This window comes from Passer montanus, unplaced genomic scaffold, assembly GCF_014805655.1.
Source record: "Passer montanus isolate IOZ18808 unplaced genomic scaffold, ASM1480565v1 scaffold22, whole genome shotgun sequence".
Lineage (NCBI taxonomy): Eukaryota > Metazoa > Chordata > Aves > Passeriformes > Passeridae > Passer > Passer montanus.
The window spans coordinates 7,092,214-7,109,162 of record NW_024366815.1 but is presented as its reverse complement, the minus strand read 5'-3'; the positions used below and the strand labels follow the sequence as shown (position 1 = coordinate 7,109,162).

Sequence of the window (16,949 nt, the reverse complement as noted above, 5' to 3'; positions counted from 1 at the left end):
CCACCCCCCAGTTTATAATTTCATTCTGGTGCCTTGGGTGTTTTATTACTTGCATTCAATTATTCCACTGCTGTTCGAGTTGTTTCCTATCGTTAACATTATGACTGTCTGTCTTGTGTCATTGCGCCCCCCCTCTTCAAGGTTTGAGGTTTCTTGTGCTTGCTTGATCTTAGACAACATCAGAACTATGAAACCTACTATGTGCAAATTTTACTTTTTTTAATAAACTCCTTGAGTTTTATCAACAGCTTCAGATCATTAACTAGTCCTCTGGATGTAAGTGTCTGCAAGTACTAGAAGCCTGTTTGTTCAAAGATACCTTCAATGAAAAATAAATTGTAAAAGGAGACCATATCCATAAGTAAAACCAAGAGCGGGGGAAGGGAGCAGAGTTAGAGTTGAGCTTTCAACCTTAATTCTGTATTTCAAAAGTTCTGAATGCTTGGTTTGTTAGCATTAGTGCTGCACTAACTTAAAGTATTTTTCCATGAATGTGTGTGTGTTTAACCAACTAAGCATGAAATCCCTTGCTTCTGTTTGTCCCTATTAAATAGTGGCAACAAAAGAAACAGACAGGAGATGGGTCCAGAACAAAGCAGAAATAATGGAGTATTTCACCCCAAAAAGGAGAGTGAAACGAGAAGTACAATGAGTAGGCAGAGACAGACTCAACAGCTGGAGGTAGTTTAATGTGTTGTAGAGAGTACTAATTCAGGGACATTTGCTGCCCAGATCTTCAATCTGTGATCTCTGAGCGGCACATATATCAGAAGTATTTGGCCATCCCTGCTATAAACACAGTATGCTTTTCCCAGAAGATATCTCCATAGGGCTTTAAAAGGACACTGTCTAGGATTGTCAGCATAAATACTGGTCTGTCTAAAACCCAGAATCATCTTGTTGGGCTGGAATTCTGTGAGGGGGAGTAGAACTGGCTAGCTTCTTCCCTTAACTATTAAAAAATGATTATACATGCACATGCACCATTAGTGCACACTGACAAGTAAAATGAAAGTAACAGTGCTGCTCAATATTGCAACGATTTCTGCAGACTGCAGCGCAAGTAATAATTCCCAGTTTCCTGGATTAATCCATCCTTTTTTTTTCAAAAACTGACTAAATGCATACATTTTTAAAGGTAGCTTATTGTTTTATTTTCAGTACTTAAAAATATGTTTCTTCATTAAAAAATGAATTCCTGACTCTCCCTGCCTGCCTCTCTTTTCATGTCTATTTCCCCCATCCAGTGGCTGTATCTTTAAATATGATATTCTCAAAAATTATGAAAGCTGACAATTTGATGTGTCATTTCCTTTATACTAAGTAACGTCTTACCCTGATAAGATGAGAAGGCTCAAAAAAATGTTCCATTTTTGTTGCTAGCAGTGGGGTCTGAATACATGACCATATCCTAAACAACCTTTCAATGACTCTGCCAACTAGCTCTGCTTGACCCTGTATTTGCAGTAGTCCAATGTTTGCTTTTCTGTCTGCTCTAACACTTCCTCTAAGAGGCACTGTTTGGGTTTAGAGTTTGTTTTGTAATACCTAAAAGGCATGATTTTATTGCCCATTGAGCAAATCAAGTTTGGGAATCAATGGAGGAGACTTCCAGGTCTATATCTGGCAAGTTAATTTGAGCTTTATGCCTTTTGGGTTGACTAAATGGAGTGGAAAGTATGCTGGTTTGGGAAACGACTGACCACTAGTTGAAAATTAAGCAACTCTGTCAATGTTTTTGATGTATTTGTGTTTTGGAACTCTGGAATGACTTCTTCAGTTACTGGTACACTCTTCTTGCAGTTTTGTGGTTTTCAGAGTGCATTGTAATACGTGATGACATCTTTAATAATGTGTAGCTCTAGTCCATGGTTATAAAATATTTCAGGATGCATTTTCTGTCTATAATGAAATGCAGAATATAAGATGCAATTTTATTTGTGTGGTCTGTGACTTTTGAATCTTTTACTCCCCACAGATACTGTGTAGCTACTAGATGCAGTTGCCAGAGTTGTGACAATAAAGGTTTTGTCTCTATAATGGATGCTTAAATGGCCCTAACTTTGTTAGGGAGCAGGTAACTTCAGGCTGCTGAGAGAACAGGAAGAAAGTGATCAGATTGTTTGTATGGTGATATTTCCAATGGGAAAGATGTTCATTGAGCTTGAGTAAGGACGGTTGCGAAACAAGTTTATAAAGTCTAAATCTGTTTTTACAAGCATCCTCTACAACAATTTCTCATCTCAGCTGCTGCTAAGTGCTATACATAATAGCTTAAGTTTCAGCAGCTTTTTGAAGCTAAAATATTTTAAAAAAAGTTTTCATTACAAGTAAACCAAGTTACTGAAGGAAGTTAGCCTAGCAGAAGGACAAAGTCATGAATGTAGCAAAGATAAGGGAATCATACCAAATAAAATACAAGAGTGGTCTGGGGGGAGCCATGTTCCTGTCTTCTAGGTGTCTGTCTGAAATTTTCATGCCTAACTGTGTTTAGTAGTAAAGGATAAGTGAGAGGGTGATGAGTCTATGTATGCTACTTTGGAGATGCAGTGGATGTTTGATCATGTGTTTCATCCACAGCCTATAAAGATTTTCCAGTCTAAGCTGGACTTAAGGAGTTTGCAGTAGAGAGATCCTGAATTTCACAAACCTGCCTGTCAGCCACAGAGCCTCCATATATGTTTTACAAAGAGCAGAAATTATCTTTCACAGAACTGTGTGTTATTAGATGTTGTCAGAGCTTGAGTGTCATGTTTGGTTGTATAAGTGGCTGGCCAGAGAAGCACAGAATTCCTTCAGCTCATCTATTCCTTTATGTTTTTCAATGTCACATCAAGAGGTTATTGCAAAGATGCCATGATGACAGGGACAAATGGAATTCTTTTAAAGATTGGCTATAGAGGGTCTGACACAGCCTCAGGAGCTCTGGCAAACTCTGAAGGATTTTTTGTGGCCTTCAGCTTGATACCCATTAAGTAGAAGCTCTATTTAAAGGAGTTAATATTTTTCAATGAACTCAGTTGGCCTTTCTCACTTAAGTACCACAGTAGAATGTTTGCTGTGGCTTTGTAGAACCTGTGAGGTAAGTATAAACTAGTAAATGAATAGAAAATCAGTAAATAAAGCTAGTAGGCAAATTTATTCCTTTGAGCTAGGACACATACAAGAGGAAACCTTAAGAAAACAGTTTTTGAATCAAATCTTCATGCAGGCAGAGCTATTATTTTTGAAATCTGCTGCTTTTATTCAGCTTAAATATTACTGTACAAATTTTTACTTCTTATAAAGTGTTGCCTTTCACTCTTTTAAAAGATGGTGAAGTAGTTTTGTAGGTTTCACTGAATTTGTGTTTTGCTTCTTCAAAGCAATGAAAACTATTTTGGCAGCATGTGTAATAGCTTACCATCTATACCGAAAGAATCCAATTGAAGTTCTGTGTTGAATGAGCTGTCCTTTTATAATCACATTCTCACTGGACGACTTGCTCACAGGGTCAGACCCCACTGTTTGCATTAGAGCCTTACTGACATCAGTTCAGTTTCTCTGCTCCTCCAGTAGCTCTCAGTGAGAAAACCTGGGCAGTTGTCAAGACAAACTAGGTTAAGGTTGTAAAGACTGGATTTCTTTTCCTGCAATTGGTACAGTGCAGACTTGTGGTTAAGATGGAAATAAACAGCTGGGGCTGTGTAAAAACAGAATGTGTGAGAAAGGGCTGATTGCACAGACATGTTTTCCCTTCCCTATTAGAGCAGATGTCTTCCTTTGGTATAAAGGTGGCAGATACGGGGGAAAAAGTTATTTATGTCTATGTATATTGGGGTGGTGGAAGTCTGCCTTGGAAATTAGTGGGTAATTACGCTTTTTACATAAAATATACATTTCCTAGCTTTCATGGAATTTTATTCTTTTAGATTTTTACATAAAAAGTTTCTAAATCACATATAGACAAAGATCTGAAGAACTTAATGAGGGCCTAAGGAACATTTTGGAAACTTGGCCTACTTTGTCAAAACTGGTTAAGAGAAGTGGGCAGAAATCTGAGGTAGGCTTTGTGTAAGAGATTTTTATTTGTTTACATTGTGATTAATTTATACTTCTCCAGAGTAAGTGAGATATCTATCTGGTTTTTACTAGAGCTATGTCCAGAAAGATTTAATTGTTTATTTATTTACTTATTTACAAGCTGTTGTTCTGAGCTGAAATGCGTGACAAAGCAAGCCTGGAAAGGATATTAGTGGAGCAGAGGTCTCTGATTCTTTTCTTTGACAACAGGTAGAGACTGGTCAGTAGCTGCTCAGGATTGGCTCTGATATTCACACCAGGTATTGCATGAAATCAGCACAGGAAGGAAACTCATGCATAATCAGCTGCAGAGCTGTATAGGGCATGAGCCTGTGTCATGGTGTGACCAGTTTGTGCTGGTTGGGAAATAGACACACATCTTTTTGATGTTTAGGTGAAAATTTAACATGTATACTTGTTGTCTTATAAAGTCATTCTAGATTTTAGTTGATGTGGTCTTAGTCTATTAATTGTTGACTTAGTCAAAATGAAAAGTTGGAATAATACTTTGCTTCTTTCCAATGTCTTCAAGTTTATAAACTTCCTTCTTAGAAGGTTAAGGGAATAAATATTTGCCAAAAAAGAAAACTAACCTCTTTCTTTTGTTTTTGTTTTGCCCTACCCTGGCAGTGTTTTAGAGCACTTTGCTGCAAGGGACCGCCACCACCACGACCTGAGTATGACTTGGTTTGCATAGGCCTCTCTGGTTCTGGCAAGACAAGTCTTCTGTCTCAGCTCTGCAGTGAAAACCCGGAGAATATTGTGTCTACCACAGGTAGGGTGCTGCTTTTATTCCATGGTGTGCTGGAATATTGCCCAAAGATGACTACTGAAACACATAGCAAAGGCTGTAGGGAACTTCAGCCTACTTACATTGCTGTTGAAAGTACCTAATGGATCACTTTGCAGCTACCAATACTTTCAGTATTTGTTCATATATTGGGGAATACCCATGAGAACATAGAATTTGGAATATGTTAAAAGTCAAAAATGTGTGGTCTAATGAAGCAGAGTAGTACTGTACTGTAGACACACATTAAAATGTTTCTTTCTTCTCATTTTACTTTTGATTTTTAAACAGTCTCACTATATATTGGAGAGAAGGGAAGAGAATATGCTGTAAAATAGAATCAGACAGTGATGCTGTGAGACTTTAATTGGGATTTATTTCTGTACGTACTTGGTCCATGCTGCCTTGTAGTATATGGTAGCGACCAAAAAGAAAAAAGTAATGGAAGTATGATTTTTTTGTGATAATCCCAGCTTTTTAGATGAGCAACAGGCTTGTTTATACAGTAAGGGCAGATTGTGATCAAAAGAATCAATTTACAGAAAGTTTCAGTGGTACTGAGGAGGTACATAAAAACAGACAGCACAACCACAGATAAGAGTTATCTTAAGTCCAAAAAATTTGAATAGGCATCTTGATAATGGTGAACCAGAATGCCTAATACTGAAAAGCATGTTTTGATTGAAAAAAAAACCCAAAACAAAACCAAACAACCAACAAGAAACAAACCAGGAACAAAACAGCACCAGCAAAAACAAAAACAGACATGTTAAGTAAGAAGAGCGATTACCTGGCTGAAAAGTTCAGAAAGAGGGCAGATTAGGTCATGGAGGTTGAACAAATGAGGTTCAGTGGCTGCAGCAATTATTAATGTTGGTTTGCTGATGGAACCGATACTAAGTGTTGCGCAAGTACCTTGTGTTTACAGTAACATGGCTTCGAACTGTAGCTGTGGTTCATGGGCTTGAATTTCATTATTGTGCATTAGCAACCCCAACTGTTTTTCAGTGTATGTTTTCTTAATTTACAAGAACATAAGATTATTTAATACAAATGTAAGTAAAATGTTAAACGGGTACAAGGAAATAGTGTTTTTATTAACCTGTGAATAGTTAACCTGTGGCCTCTGTAGTGGTGTTACTGGCAATGTTAGAGAGATCTGACAGTCAGCTGTGAGAAGGTGACTAACTCAAAAAGTTAGAAGGAAATTGTAGAGTAATGAACCTTTTAAAATTTTTTTTTATCTCTCTCTTGAGTTTTGTCTCTGGGATTAAACTAGATTCTACTTAAGCAGTTTAGACCCTGAAATAAATAGTAACAGCAATATAAATAGAATTATAGAGCTATCAGAGAAAGTAATGAAAATACCGCTAATTAAAAACTAAATTGATTTTGTTTTTCTAGAGAGGTGCAATAAAATACCATTATATGATGAGGTAACTTAGGAATGAAAACCAGCTCTGGAGAATACTAGGCAGGCAAACCAAAATGATGCACATCTAGGGTATTCAGCTTATAATAAATCTTCTTAAATGTGGCATATCAGACAATATTGTGGACTATTCAAGAATACAACGTGACAACTTCTCCACTCAGGTTTCAAGCTATCATGTATACTTTTGCTTTTTTTATCAATGCCAATCAGGCCCATTCCATTTTTTCCCTTTTTCTAGGAAGAGTTTAGGATTTCTCTAAAGATAACAATCCCCAAAATATTTCATAATTATTCCCTTCAGATTTTCTTGTACTTTCCTCTATTGTATCTAGCACTGATCATAGTAGGAGTACTGTTAACATCTTATTGGTCTAATCAGGGAGAAAAAACATCTTGTTTCTCTTAAATGGTAGCAAATAAACATGAAATGAAACACATTTTCTCAAAACCTCTTTACTCAGTTTACAGGTATGTGATCATGTTGAAACTGCTTATGCTAGATGGAAATAAATTGAATGTCCTTCTGGATATTTTTTGCTGAAAGAGCACACATAATTTTTCCTCTATAAAGTATTATGTATGCTTATACATGTGTGTGCACTGAACATGCAAAATTTAGTGTATAATACATTGGTATGGCTGGGAGCCTTTCACATTCCCTTTCTCTTGTCTGTCTGAATTTTCAGGTAAGGGTAAAGGTCACATTTTGTTGGTGTTTTTTTTTGTTTGGTTGGATTTTTTATTTTTATTTCAGTTTTAAGCAAAAATCAGGTAAATAGAGGACTCATAGATATTTCCAATGTGCTTATGACCATTTTAATACATCCAGCTAAGGTCTGTAGAAGGGTCTTTCAGTTAATAACATTTATAGAAAGAATTAATAATACAGTTGCAACCAACATCTATGAAGTTTAAATGGAAGAATACAGTGATTTGAATTGCACATTGTTTTCAAGGTCTCCTAAAATTTGCAGAATGATCACCTCATACTAGTGGTAGTCTGGATTGTCCACTTTAGTTCTAGATGCAGTAAAGATGATTTTATAGAAGTATATTCTGGTAGAAGGTCTGGGAGTTTTGTGCTAAATTTTGGGTACCAGTTACTTATAATTGAAAATTGCATTGCTTATCCTGATTTATTCTTGTTCCACTCTATGGCACTCCTCCACCTCTTACCCCCTTCCCACACCCTTATAACTGACTTTTTAAACTCATTAAAATAGAATTTCTCACGCAAAATCCAGGTTCTTGATGGAAAAAGTTGTTTTTCTGAATATATGCAATTGATTCCAAATGGTCCCTTTAACAAATAGCTTACTAATGTTCTGTATTTCTCTTCTTAGGTTTTAGTATAAAAGCAGTGCCATTCCAGAATGCAATTTTGAACATAAAAGAACTTGGAGGTATGGCATTTATTCCTCTGTTTATAAAACATGCATGTTTAAATCTCATCATCACTGTCAGTTGTTTTAAATTGTTAGTTATTTTAAATTTTAAAATGGTAGATCAGTACAGCTGGAGTTAAAAATGTCAGCGGATAAAGTTGAGAAAACCTGTACAAATCCTGCTGTCGAAGAGCAAAGGGTAAAAAGCAGGAGGAGTGGAAGGTGTATGGTGTATCTCTTTAATGTAATTTCTTGGATTGAAGTGGTTAAGTTACACAGAAATACAAACTGGACTGTAATTTTAGTATGACTTGTGTGGCAGCTCAAGGAAATGTATGTTCCTTGTGTTTATTGTATGTATGAACTTTCACTTATGTGAACTGGCTCAGGTAACTATGTGAACATTTGTCAAAATCAATATATTCACTGCACCACTGAAAATGTTGCAAAGGCAGCCAACTTATAATGAGTTATATTCTTTGAGAACTGTTCTCTTATTGGATTTATTGGATTTTGGAGCAATGGTTGTTTTATGGTTGTAGGACTTTTTTAAACTTTTCTATATACAGGCAACCACCTATTTGGCTCCCAATTCTGACTCTCAGTCTCAAGTGAGGTTGTTTTTTAGAAGCAAGAAAACACTCTCCTGATGAGGGTTCTCATGGAGTCTAATATTCTTCTAATTTAAAACCCACTGTCTCTTCTTCGTATATTTGTTTAAATAAAGTAGACTTAATATTGAGGATATTTATTAGATTTTTCAGTGAGCTTGTAACCTCTGTTAAATGATCTGGGGTAGAATTTGACTTGGTCCTTAAGGAAAGTTTCAGGAGATCTAGTTGCATAGTAGTTGACTTAACTGAACTTGTTCCAAGAAGGCTTTGAGATAAACATATGTGGAAGGCAGGTTATTTCCTCTTTGCTACCACTGGTCCATGGATTTAAGTGTACATGTTTCTGTTTGAGCATGTATTCTGTAAAAAAAAACACCAGTAAGTTTTCTTTCATAAAGGGACCACTCCTCAGGGATAGTATAGGTACTGCTTGAGTGTGTTATGTGCATTATGTGCACTTAGTCATAATGTCACTTTTTTGATTTTTTTTTAATAGGGTGAATCATTTGCAGTCTAGTTTGTACATTCTGCTAACTAAGCTATATGAAATATATAATTCATGTAGGTAAATACAATTTTTAGATCAAGAATTGAATCTGTGTATTCTATAGCAGATCCTTGTTAAAGTCTCTTAACCTTTTCTGATCATGGATATGTGTGTTTTGAGAAATCTTATTGTAGGGAAGAATTTTGGCTCATGATGAGGAGTAATCCAGAATACTTGGTTTGTTGTTTTCATCCATTTACCTCTTCTTAAAGACAGAAGGACTGTCAGAAGTTCTTACTACACCTTTTACTTCCTTCTTTCTTTGACCTATGGGTGTTTGCCTGTCTGTGTTTCAAAATTATGTAATCTTATTTCTTATATAAAATATTGCTGAAAAATGCTAGTTTTGTTACCTTTTCATTGTCTGGTAAGAGAGCAAAAGGAAGCTTCCAAAAGTTTGGTTTTTTTCCAAAAGTTGGTGGTCACTAGTGGTGTTCCCCAGGACTCACTATGGTCCCATTTTTGTCTAATATCTTTATTGATGGTCTAGACAAGGGGATCAAGTGCATTCTTGGTTTGCAGATGACGGCCAGGTGGGTGGGAGTGTTGATCTGCTGGAGGGCAGGAAGGCTCTGCAGAGGGATCTGGACAGGCTGCATCGATGGGCTGAGGCCAGTGGGGTGAGGTTCAACAAGGCCCAGTGCTGGGTCCTGCCCTTGGGTCACAAGAGCCCCAGGCAGTGCCACAGGCTGGGACAGAGAGGCTGGAAAGGACCTGGGGGTGCTGCTGACAGCAGCTGAACATGAGCCAGGCTGTGCCCAGGTGGCCAAGAAGGCCAATGGCATCCTGGCCTGGATCAGCCATGGTGTGGGCAGCAGGGCCAGGGCAGGGATTGTCCCCTGTACTGGGCACTGCTGAGGCCACAGCTCCAGTGCTGTGTCCAGTGCTGAGCCCTCAGTGCAAGAGAGACACTGAGGAGCTGGAGAGAGTGCAGAGAAGGGCAGTGGAGCTGGGGCAGGGTCTGGAGCACAAGTGCGGTGAGGAGCAGGTAAGGAAACTCCTCATCTGAGGGAGTATTTATGCTGGAGAAAAGGAAGGTCAGAGGTGACTTTATCACTCTCTACAACTGCCTGAAAGGAGACTGTGGCCAGGTAGAGATTTCTCTCTTCTTGCTGTCAACAAGCGACAGGGTGAGAGGACATGGCCTCAAGCTGCACCAGCGGAGGTTCAGACTGCACATCAGGAAGAATTTCTTCATGAAAACAGTTGTTAAACATTGGAATGACTGCCGAGGGAGTCACCATCCCTGGAGGTGTTCAAGAAACAACTGGACATGGCACTTAGTGCTGTGGACTAGTTTACAAGGTGCTGATAGGTCAAAGGTTGTACTCAATGATCGTAGAGGTCTTTTCCAACCTAAATCATTCTGTGATTCTCTGACTAGCATTTAACCTTTTAGCTGAGAAATGTGTTCCTGTTTGATGAGGGTAAAACCTGAGCTTTCTGGAATAGGGATGGTTTATTTCTTGCTCCTATATGAAAATAAACCAAAACATTTTTCATTTGTCACCCTAAGACATTACTGTTGCATTTTGTTTTGGAATTTCTGCTTCAGATGTTGAAGAGAAACCCATGTTTTGCTTGATTGTTGGGATTTTTTGTCTTATTCCTGGTTTTTGCCTTCAGTCGTTATGCTATTGTTATATAATTTCTCTTTTCTGTGGTGTGGAAGTCTTCTCGAGCCATTTGATCTTGGAAACTTGAAGGAAGGCATCTTTCCTAACAACCACTGCCTGTTGTTACATATTATTTACAGAGTGACATTCTATGTAGTTTTAATTTTTTTGTTGCTGTGTCTTTTTAGGTTTAGGTAACAGAAATCTTCATATGTCATCATACAGTAACATATTAACAGCCAGTATTTAAAACACAGCAGAGGTTATACTGCTTAAGGTTCTTATATTCAGCAGCCAAGCATTTATGTGAAACAGATGCTGACTGTGTAGTATCCTTTCTGTTTTGTTGAAGCAGTATTCTTCCTTGAGGTCAAAGATGGTGCTAGTTTTTACTGTGCTAGTTGTCTCCAAAGCTGATAATGAAGCCAGGTTTTATTTCTTCGTTTCTACAGGGATTGTAAATTTTTCGGGCAAAACATACGGATCATAGTCTCCCTTCTTTAATCTATTAAAGGATTTCTTCATCCTCCTTTAAGATTTAAGGACAGGGAAAAAAGTTTGTTGTGCTCTCTATGCAGAAGTTTTTCTTTGAAGCGCGTGATTCTAGAGTATTAAAAATTCAACACAATTTCTGGTTTTTTTATTGTTTTTGTTTCCTAAGACAGGAACTTGCAGTCCTAGTAGAAAATAAAGGATTTATCCAATTTGATAAATTTTTTGTTTAAAAACCTAAAATTTGATCCTGATAAAGTAAGCATGTATAGAGAGCTTTCAAATATAACATTAGGCTTTCTTAAATTACTTGAAAAGAAAGTCTTGTTTTATTTGCTGACCAAGTTGAACTGCCTGTTCTCTAAGTTGCTATTTTGCTATACCAATAATCCCTTCCATGTCCCCAAGAAGCTAAAAAAAATTACCATTTTTCTCCCAAAAAATTTGGTCTAAAAGATAATATGTATGATTTAAATTATTGTGGAGATATGCCATGCCCTAGTCCACATTGTTTCAGTATGTACTATTACCAGGACAATTGGAAAAATCTGTCTTCATTATGCGACTCAGCTGAGTAATGGTATGGAAAGAAACTACAGTTGTGATGCTTTCCTCTGACAGTGCAGTAATTTGTTGTTGGAGCTAAGGGTGGCATTTTGTGTGATGAACATAGAGAGGAGTGGGAGAAGACTAAAAATAAGGCAGATGATAATGTTTGTTGTTCAGAAGATTCTAACAGTGTTTTGCTGAAACAAGTTTGAGATGGTGAATGCTGAGGTTGGTTCTCAAGACAGATAATGAAGGTGTAAATGCAATAGGAAGCTTTTTCTTTGGTTCTAAGAGATTCCAACCTGGAGACACAGTGGCTAAAAGTACCTTTTATTCCCTGTTTTTTAAAGTCATTTGCACTTGTAATGCTTTCAAAACAGAATATAATGTTGTGGTTTAGATATTTATTCAGGTCTATATCAAGATTTAAGGTCCATCCTGCTAGTCAACTAAGTATTTCCAGTTGTCTTTTTAGAATAAGTTGTTTAATAATTTATGTTGTTATCTTGTAAATGGAGGCTTAGAAACTACAAGTGAGATGCCAAAAAATGAGCCATGTCAAATTGAAAAGAGTGATTCTGGATGTGAGCAGTTCTTCTTCATACAATGTTTAAAAATGCTAACAACATGCTATAGGATCTAATAATGATCCCTTTTTTATTTATTTAAATATATTGTCTTATGTTTATGTTAGGTTTTGTGATACACCCTAAAGCCAGTTTCTCAAACATAGAGAGTACATGTTAGGTAGTCATATTGGAAAATTCATTTAAGATAAAAATCTGTTAAGTGCTTAGCAAGAGTGGAGTGGTTAATATCAGGAATGCTCTTGTCTCCAGTTGGTTGATCATGCCCAGGAAAAGAGATGAGAACTTGCCTCCCCACTGCTGTTACTTCTTAAGCTTGATTACCAAAGTCATAAATTCACATTGTTAGGCCAGCTATTAATTGTCTAGGTGACAGCTTGAGAACAAATAGCTTTAAATAGGTTTGGTTAAACAAAGCATGTGTATTTTGCCTTAATTTGGAAGTAAAGAGCAACAGAAAAGAGAATAGGAGGAGAAGCCACACTGTTATGCAGTCCAAGTTGAATGGAAAATGTGAAATTTTGGAAAAGACAGCAGCACTTGTCAGGTAGTATCTAGCTGGTGAAAAAAATGATGGACTTGGGAGAAAATAATGTTGCTCTGTTAATTAGAGTTTAAAATTTAAATATTTTTGTGAAATTTCTCTCCCTTTGCTCTATGGAAGTAGAGTACAGAACACCCTTCTAGCAACATAGAGCAGCTAACATTTCATCAAGTTAGTCATCAGAAAACTGATCCCACAAGTAAATGCCAGCCTAAGTCATCTATAGAAGAATGAACTAACACAAAGCAGTAAAATCTCCATACTGTACTTGACTAAAAGGTGCTTGACACCTCTACAAAATCTGGTTGTGGAGTACATGCAATGCTATCTGCGACATAACTGCATCAAACAGTTTACAGAATGTTTTAGCAGATGAAATTTTTAGATGACCCTGTTGAGTTGTCCATGCTGTGAGTCGCGTAGATACATTCTGCTTCCGAAAGCATTAAAGTTAGATCTGTTTGCTATCAATCATGCTCAGCTTGCTGTTCAAATGGTGCCTAAACCCAGGCTCTGTCACATAGTTTCCTCAATTCATGGACAAGAAAGATCATTTACACCTGCTTATGGACCTCTTTAATGGAAGTCTGAGGAAGCTCTTATTCAGCATAGTGGTCTTACCACTGTTCTTTGGAAATACTGTACTTTTGCTACAATTAGTTTTTTTTACAGTGTGAAAAGACAACCTGCAGTTTGTCTCACTGCAAGTGGGAACCATGCAAGTAATGCCTATCAAACCTGTGTAAATAGGACAAGCAAAATACAGAATTTCCTTGTTAAGTTTTTTGTGGGTATGGACTGGTTGTTTTGGTTTGTGAGATATTTGTAGAGAGAAAAGCAGAACATTTGGTTTGCTTAAAAGTCTCTGCCTCCTATTGGGCTTGCAATGCCATTTTCTTCAGGCAGAATCAAAGGATAGAGTGTAGCAACTTAGTTAAGCATCAGAAATGATACAAATATTTTAGGAACATCCCCCCAAAGTGTTATCTTTGATTTTAGACAGATAAAGCGTTGAACTTCTGTGGGCCGATGCGCAAAAAGGCTTAACAGACATACACAGCTGTGGTAGACTTGCCATTTCTTTTGTATGACTACTAGTTTGAAGTGCCATAGAGAGGGATGTGTTTTGAACTTTATTTGACGTTAGCTGCACTGTTATCAAAGCTGTGACTGCAGCTCAGGGGAGGTTACGTTTGAACCTTGCTGGGTGCTGGCAGCAGTCTTGTGGAGTTGTGCCTCTGCTTCTGAGACCCTGGCTGTTTCAGAGTTCTCTAGCAGATGTGGGAGAAGGACACAGATGCAGGTTATCTTGATGCCAGCCAGTCTTTGCTAGCCCTAGAGGGGATACTGTGTATTTGTGAATTTAAAAAACAAACAACCCCAAACTCATAGAAAAACAGAGAAAGAAGGGGTGAAGAATGGCCGTCTGTGCTACCTGCTGCAAACTATTAAATCTTTAGATATTGGGCTTAAATAGATGTTAAAGCGCATTGCAGGGTATACATAACCTTCTCTTTCTTTTAAATTAATTTGTCAATTTTTAAATAAACTTTATAATGAATTTTATATTCTTGATTAGAACAGGAGATATTTGTTTCAAATTCCAAGGGATTTTTTTTAGCAAGGTAGTATAATACACACAACCAAGTAGATCAAACTGACTTTCTGCAGGCAGGTATAAGTATAATGTTTTTAAAACTTCCAAGTGCTTGAAACCTGAATGTTGTTCCAACAGATTTAAATATCAGAGTAAGGCAGAGATTCAAATTTGGAAACAGCACTTAAATTAGTTAATAAGGAAAATACTGAAGGCTTGACTTCCAGATTAATCTCACTGGGAAAGCCTGGAAGGCAGACAAGAGATGACAGAGATGGTTTCCATAAACTCTGGTTTGATAAGAAAAATAAAATGAAGTATCATAAACTAATATGCATTTCTGATATTGTATGTTTTGAATACAAAGGCAGACAATTTTTTCTTCAACATTTTCTTTTTTTTTTTTCTCTTCTATGCTGTTTTTTCATACCATATTTGAATTGTTGCAGTGAATATAGCTGATTTGGCAGTCTCAAAATATTCCTCTTTCTGGGGAAAAAGTGCCAATTTCCCACTGCCATGTATTGTGCATTGCAGGAGTACACTGCCTGAAAGCCTAGAGAAAGTAGGCTGTGATCACTTAGACCTGAGGAAGCAGAAGTCCTGGGACTTCTGAAAATGGGAGAAGGTTTTGGTTTAGCATCTGTGTTGTTGCAGCAGCCATACAAAGTAGCCATGGAATGATGACTGACATGACACCAGCAAAAACATTTTTATCTCTTTGTGGATGTCTCTGTCAGATGGGACAAATTCCATGCAGATTCATAGCAGGTATCTTAAACAGGATTTATAAAGTTGTGTTTCATAGAAAGAAGCCAGCACATTTAAAAGAAACCCAACAAACAATCAACAAAAATCCCCCTACTGTATACAGGATTTATTCAAGGGTGGAATACTGGGAAACCTGCCCAAGATAGATAAGGGGCAGCCACATCTCTTGAATGTGTTAAGATTTCTAAGGCATGTTCCTGACTACTCAGGAAAATACATCAGTTTTACTTGTGACGATATGATGTGAAGGTATTATCCCTACATATATTTAGAAACATGTATTTTCCTAAGATTTTCTTAGGGTAAGAGACTAGGTTATATTAGAAATTTTGCAAGAATGGATGAGATTTCTTTTCCCCTTCCCTTCTCTCTTGCTCCCGCACCCATGGCCAGTGTTGCACACAAAAAGATCTTGTGGCAGAGTCCTTGGCATTTTTTCGCCTTTATGCTTATTAGAAATGTTTAATATCAGTAGAGTAATGATCTATATAATATTTTAATTAACTATAAAACCTTCAGAGTATGTAGGTGCGTGGATGATATCTTTGAAGTTGTAGAAAAGCTGTTTGCAGCCTGCGTTCTTTCATGTGCCCGTGTTAAATGTTTTTGATGGGAAGGGAAAAAAAAGTTTTTCTCTCTATTTGGGACTATATCTTCTCCAGACCTGTGATATATTTTGAAGTTAACAAGAACTGTAATTTGCAGACTAGACTGTGTTAAAGCAAGGGCTCTGTGACATTCATTGTGCTTTCGATGCAGAGTTGCTGCAAGTCTGAGAAGTAACAAATTTGATACATGCAAATTTCTTTCAGTGAATTTTTTCTGTAACGCTATGTTCTGTTCTCCTGAAAGTACTGAAAAGGAGGGAATTGAAGGTAGCCTCAAACCACCACCCTGAATGAAGATGTAAATAGAAGTATTTATAGCTGAAAGGTAGATTTGCAGCTTTGTGTTCTGCATAATATTTACATGAGTGTGTACTTGTACTTGTGTGTACTCGTTCAGGTGCAGGTTAAACTGCACATAACTCAAAATCTTCCTCCCAGCTCCCCAGGGGTACTGTTAACACTGATACAAATAATTAAGTGTTAATATGGGCACACTGTTTCCTTGACTGATGATAAAGAAAAAAATATTTATTTGATATTTAAAAATATTAAAATAAAGGTCTTTAAAATTACAATTAGTGTAGTAATGCTAAATGTTTGGGGTTTTTAATTGCAGCATCCTGTCATTTTTCTACAAGCGAAGGTTTGGTTTTTTTCCTGTTATAAAGTAATTCAAGCCTATGTTTGATTGAATAGCAGCTTTTCTTTTAGAATAAGTGGTGTGGTTGTGTTGTAGTTTGTATTTTGGTGCGTTTTTCCCCCTAGTTTATTTGTAATTGCATATTTCAGTCACATCACAGGAGTCAACCCACTCCTGTAAGTTTCCTTCATGGCTGAGGGAAGTGAATCATATGCTTAGCCATAAGTAGTGGCTCTTGCTTGTGTTTGAGGAAGCCGCTATGAATGTCACATTTTAGTGAACCTGTCACATAGCACATTCCTTAGGTCTTATGTGAAGTATGTTTTTCTGAAGTATTGGAGATTTTTTTTTATCATAGTTTAGGAAGTTTATTGGTTGGAGAAACAGGAATATGGTTCAAAGCTGTTAGCAAAACACATGATAGCAGGCTGACAAATCTAAGTGCTTATTCTGTGTGTTACTATTGTTTGATGGGATGATTTGGGTACTAGTTAAGTTAAATTCCTGCTTTTATCACATCAGTCTTCTGAGACTCTAAGATGTTTAATGGATATACATTATATTCTAGATTTCCAAAGACCTCAGACTAAGCATCTTCCTGTCTTTGAAACCTTTAGAATAAATGAACAAAATTAATTAATAAAACAATTTTGCTGAACTGCACCTAAAAACAACTGCTTGCTTTCTAAGGCTGAATTTGTCATGCCACAAA

General features: G+C 37.0%; 1 protein-coding gene across 4 annotated transcripts in view; it reads left to right on the top strand.

Moving 5' to 3' along the window:
- ARL15 (ADP ribosylation factor like GTPase 15) overlaps positions 1-16,949 on the top strand; it is a 226,588-nt gene that overhangs the window by 75,454 nt on the left and 134,185 nt on the right. For all 4 annotated transcript variants that reach the window (XM_039709652.1, XM_039709651.1, XM_039709654.1 and 1 more), the window contains 2 exons: positions 4,693-4,837; positions 7,631-7,690. In XM_039709652.1, coding sequence (XP_039565586.1) covers positions 4,693-4,837; positions 7,631-7,690 — 205 coding nt within the window. The remainder of the gene's footprint in view (positions 1-4,692; positions 4,838-7,630; positions 7,691-16,949) is intronic.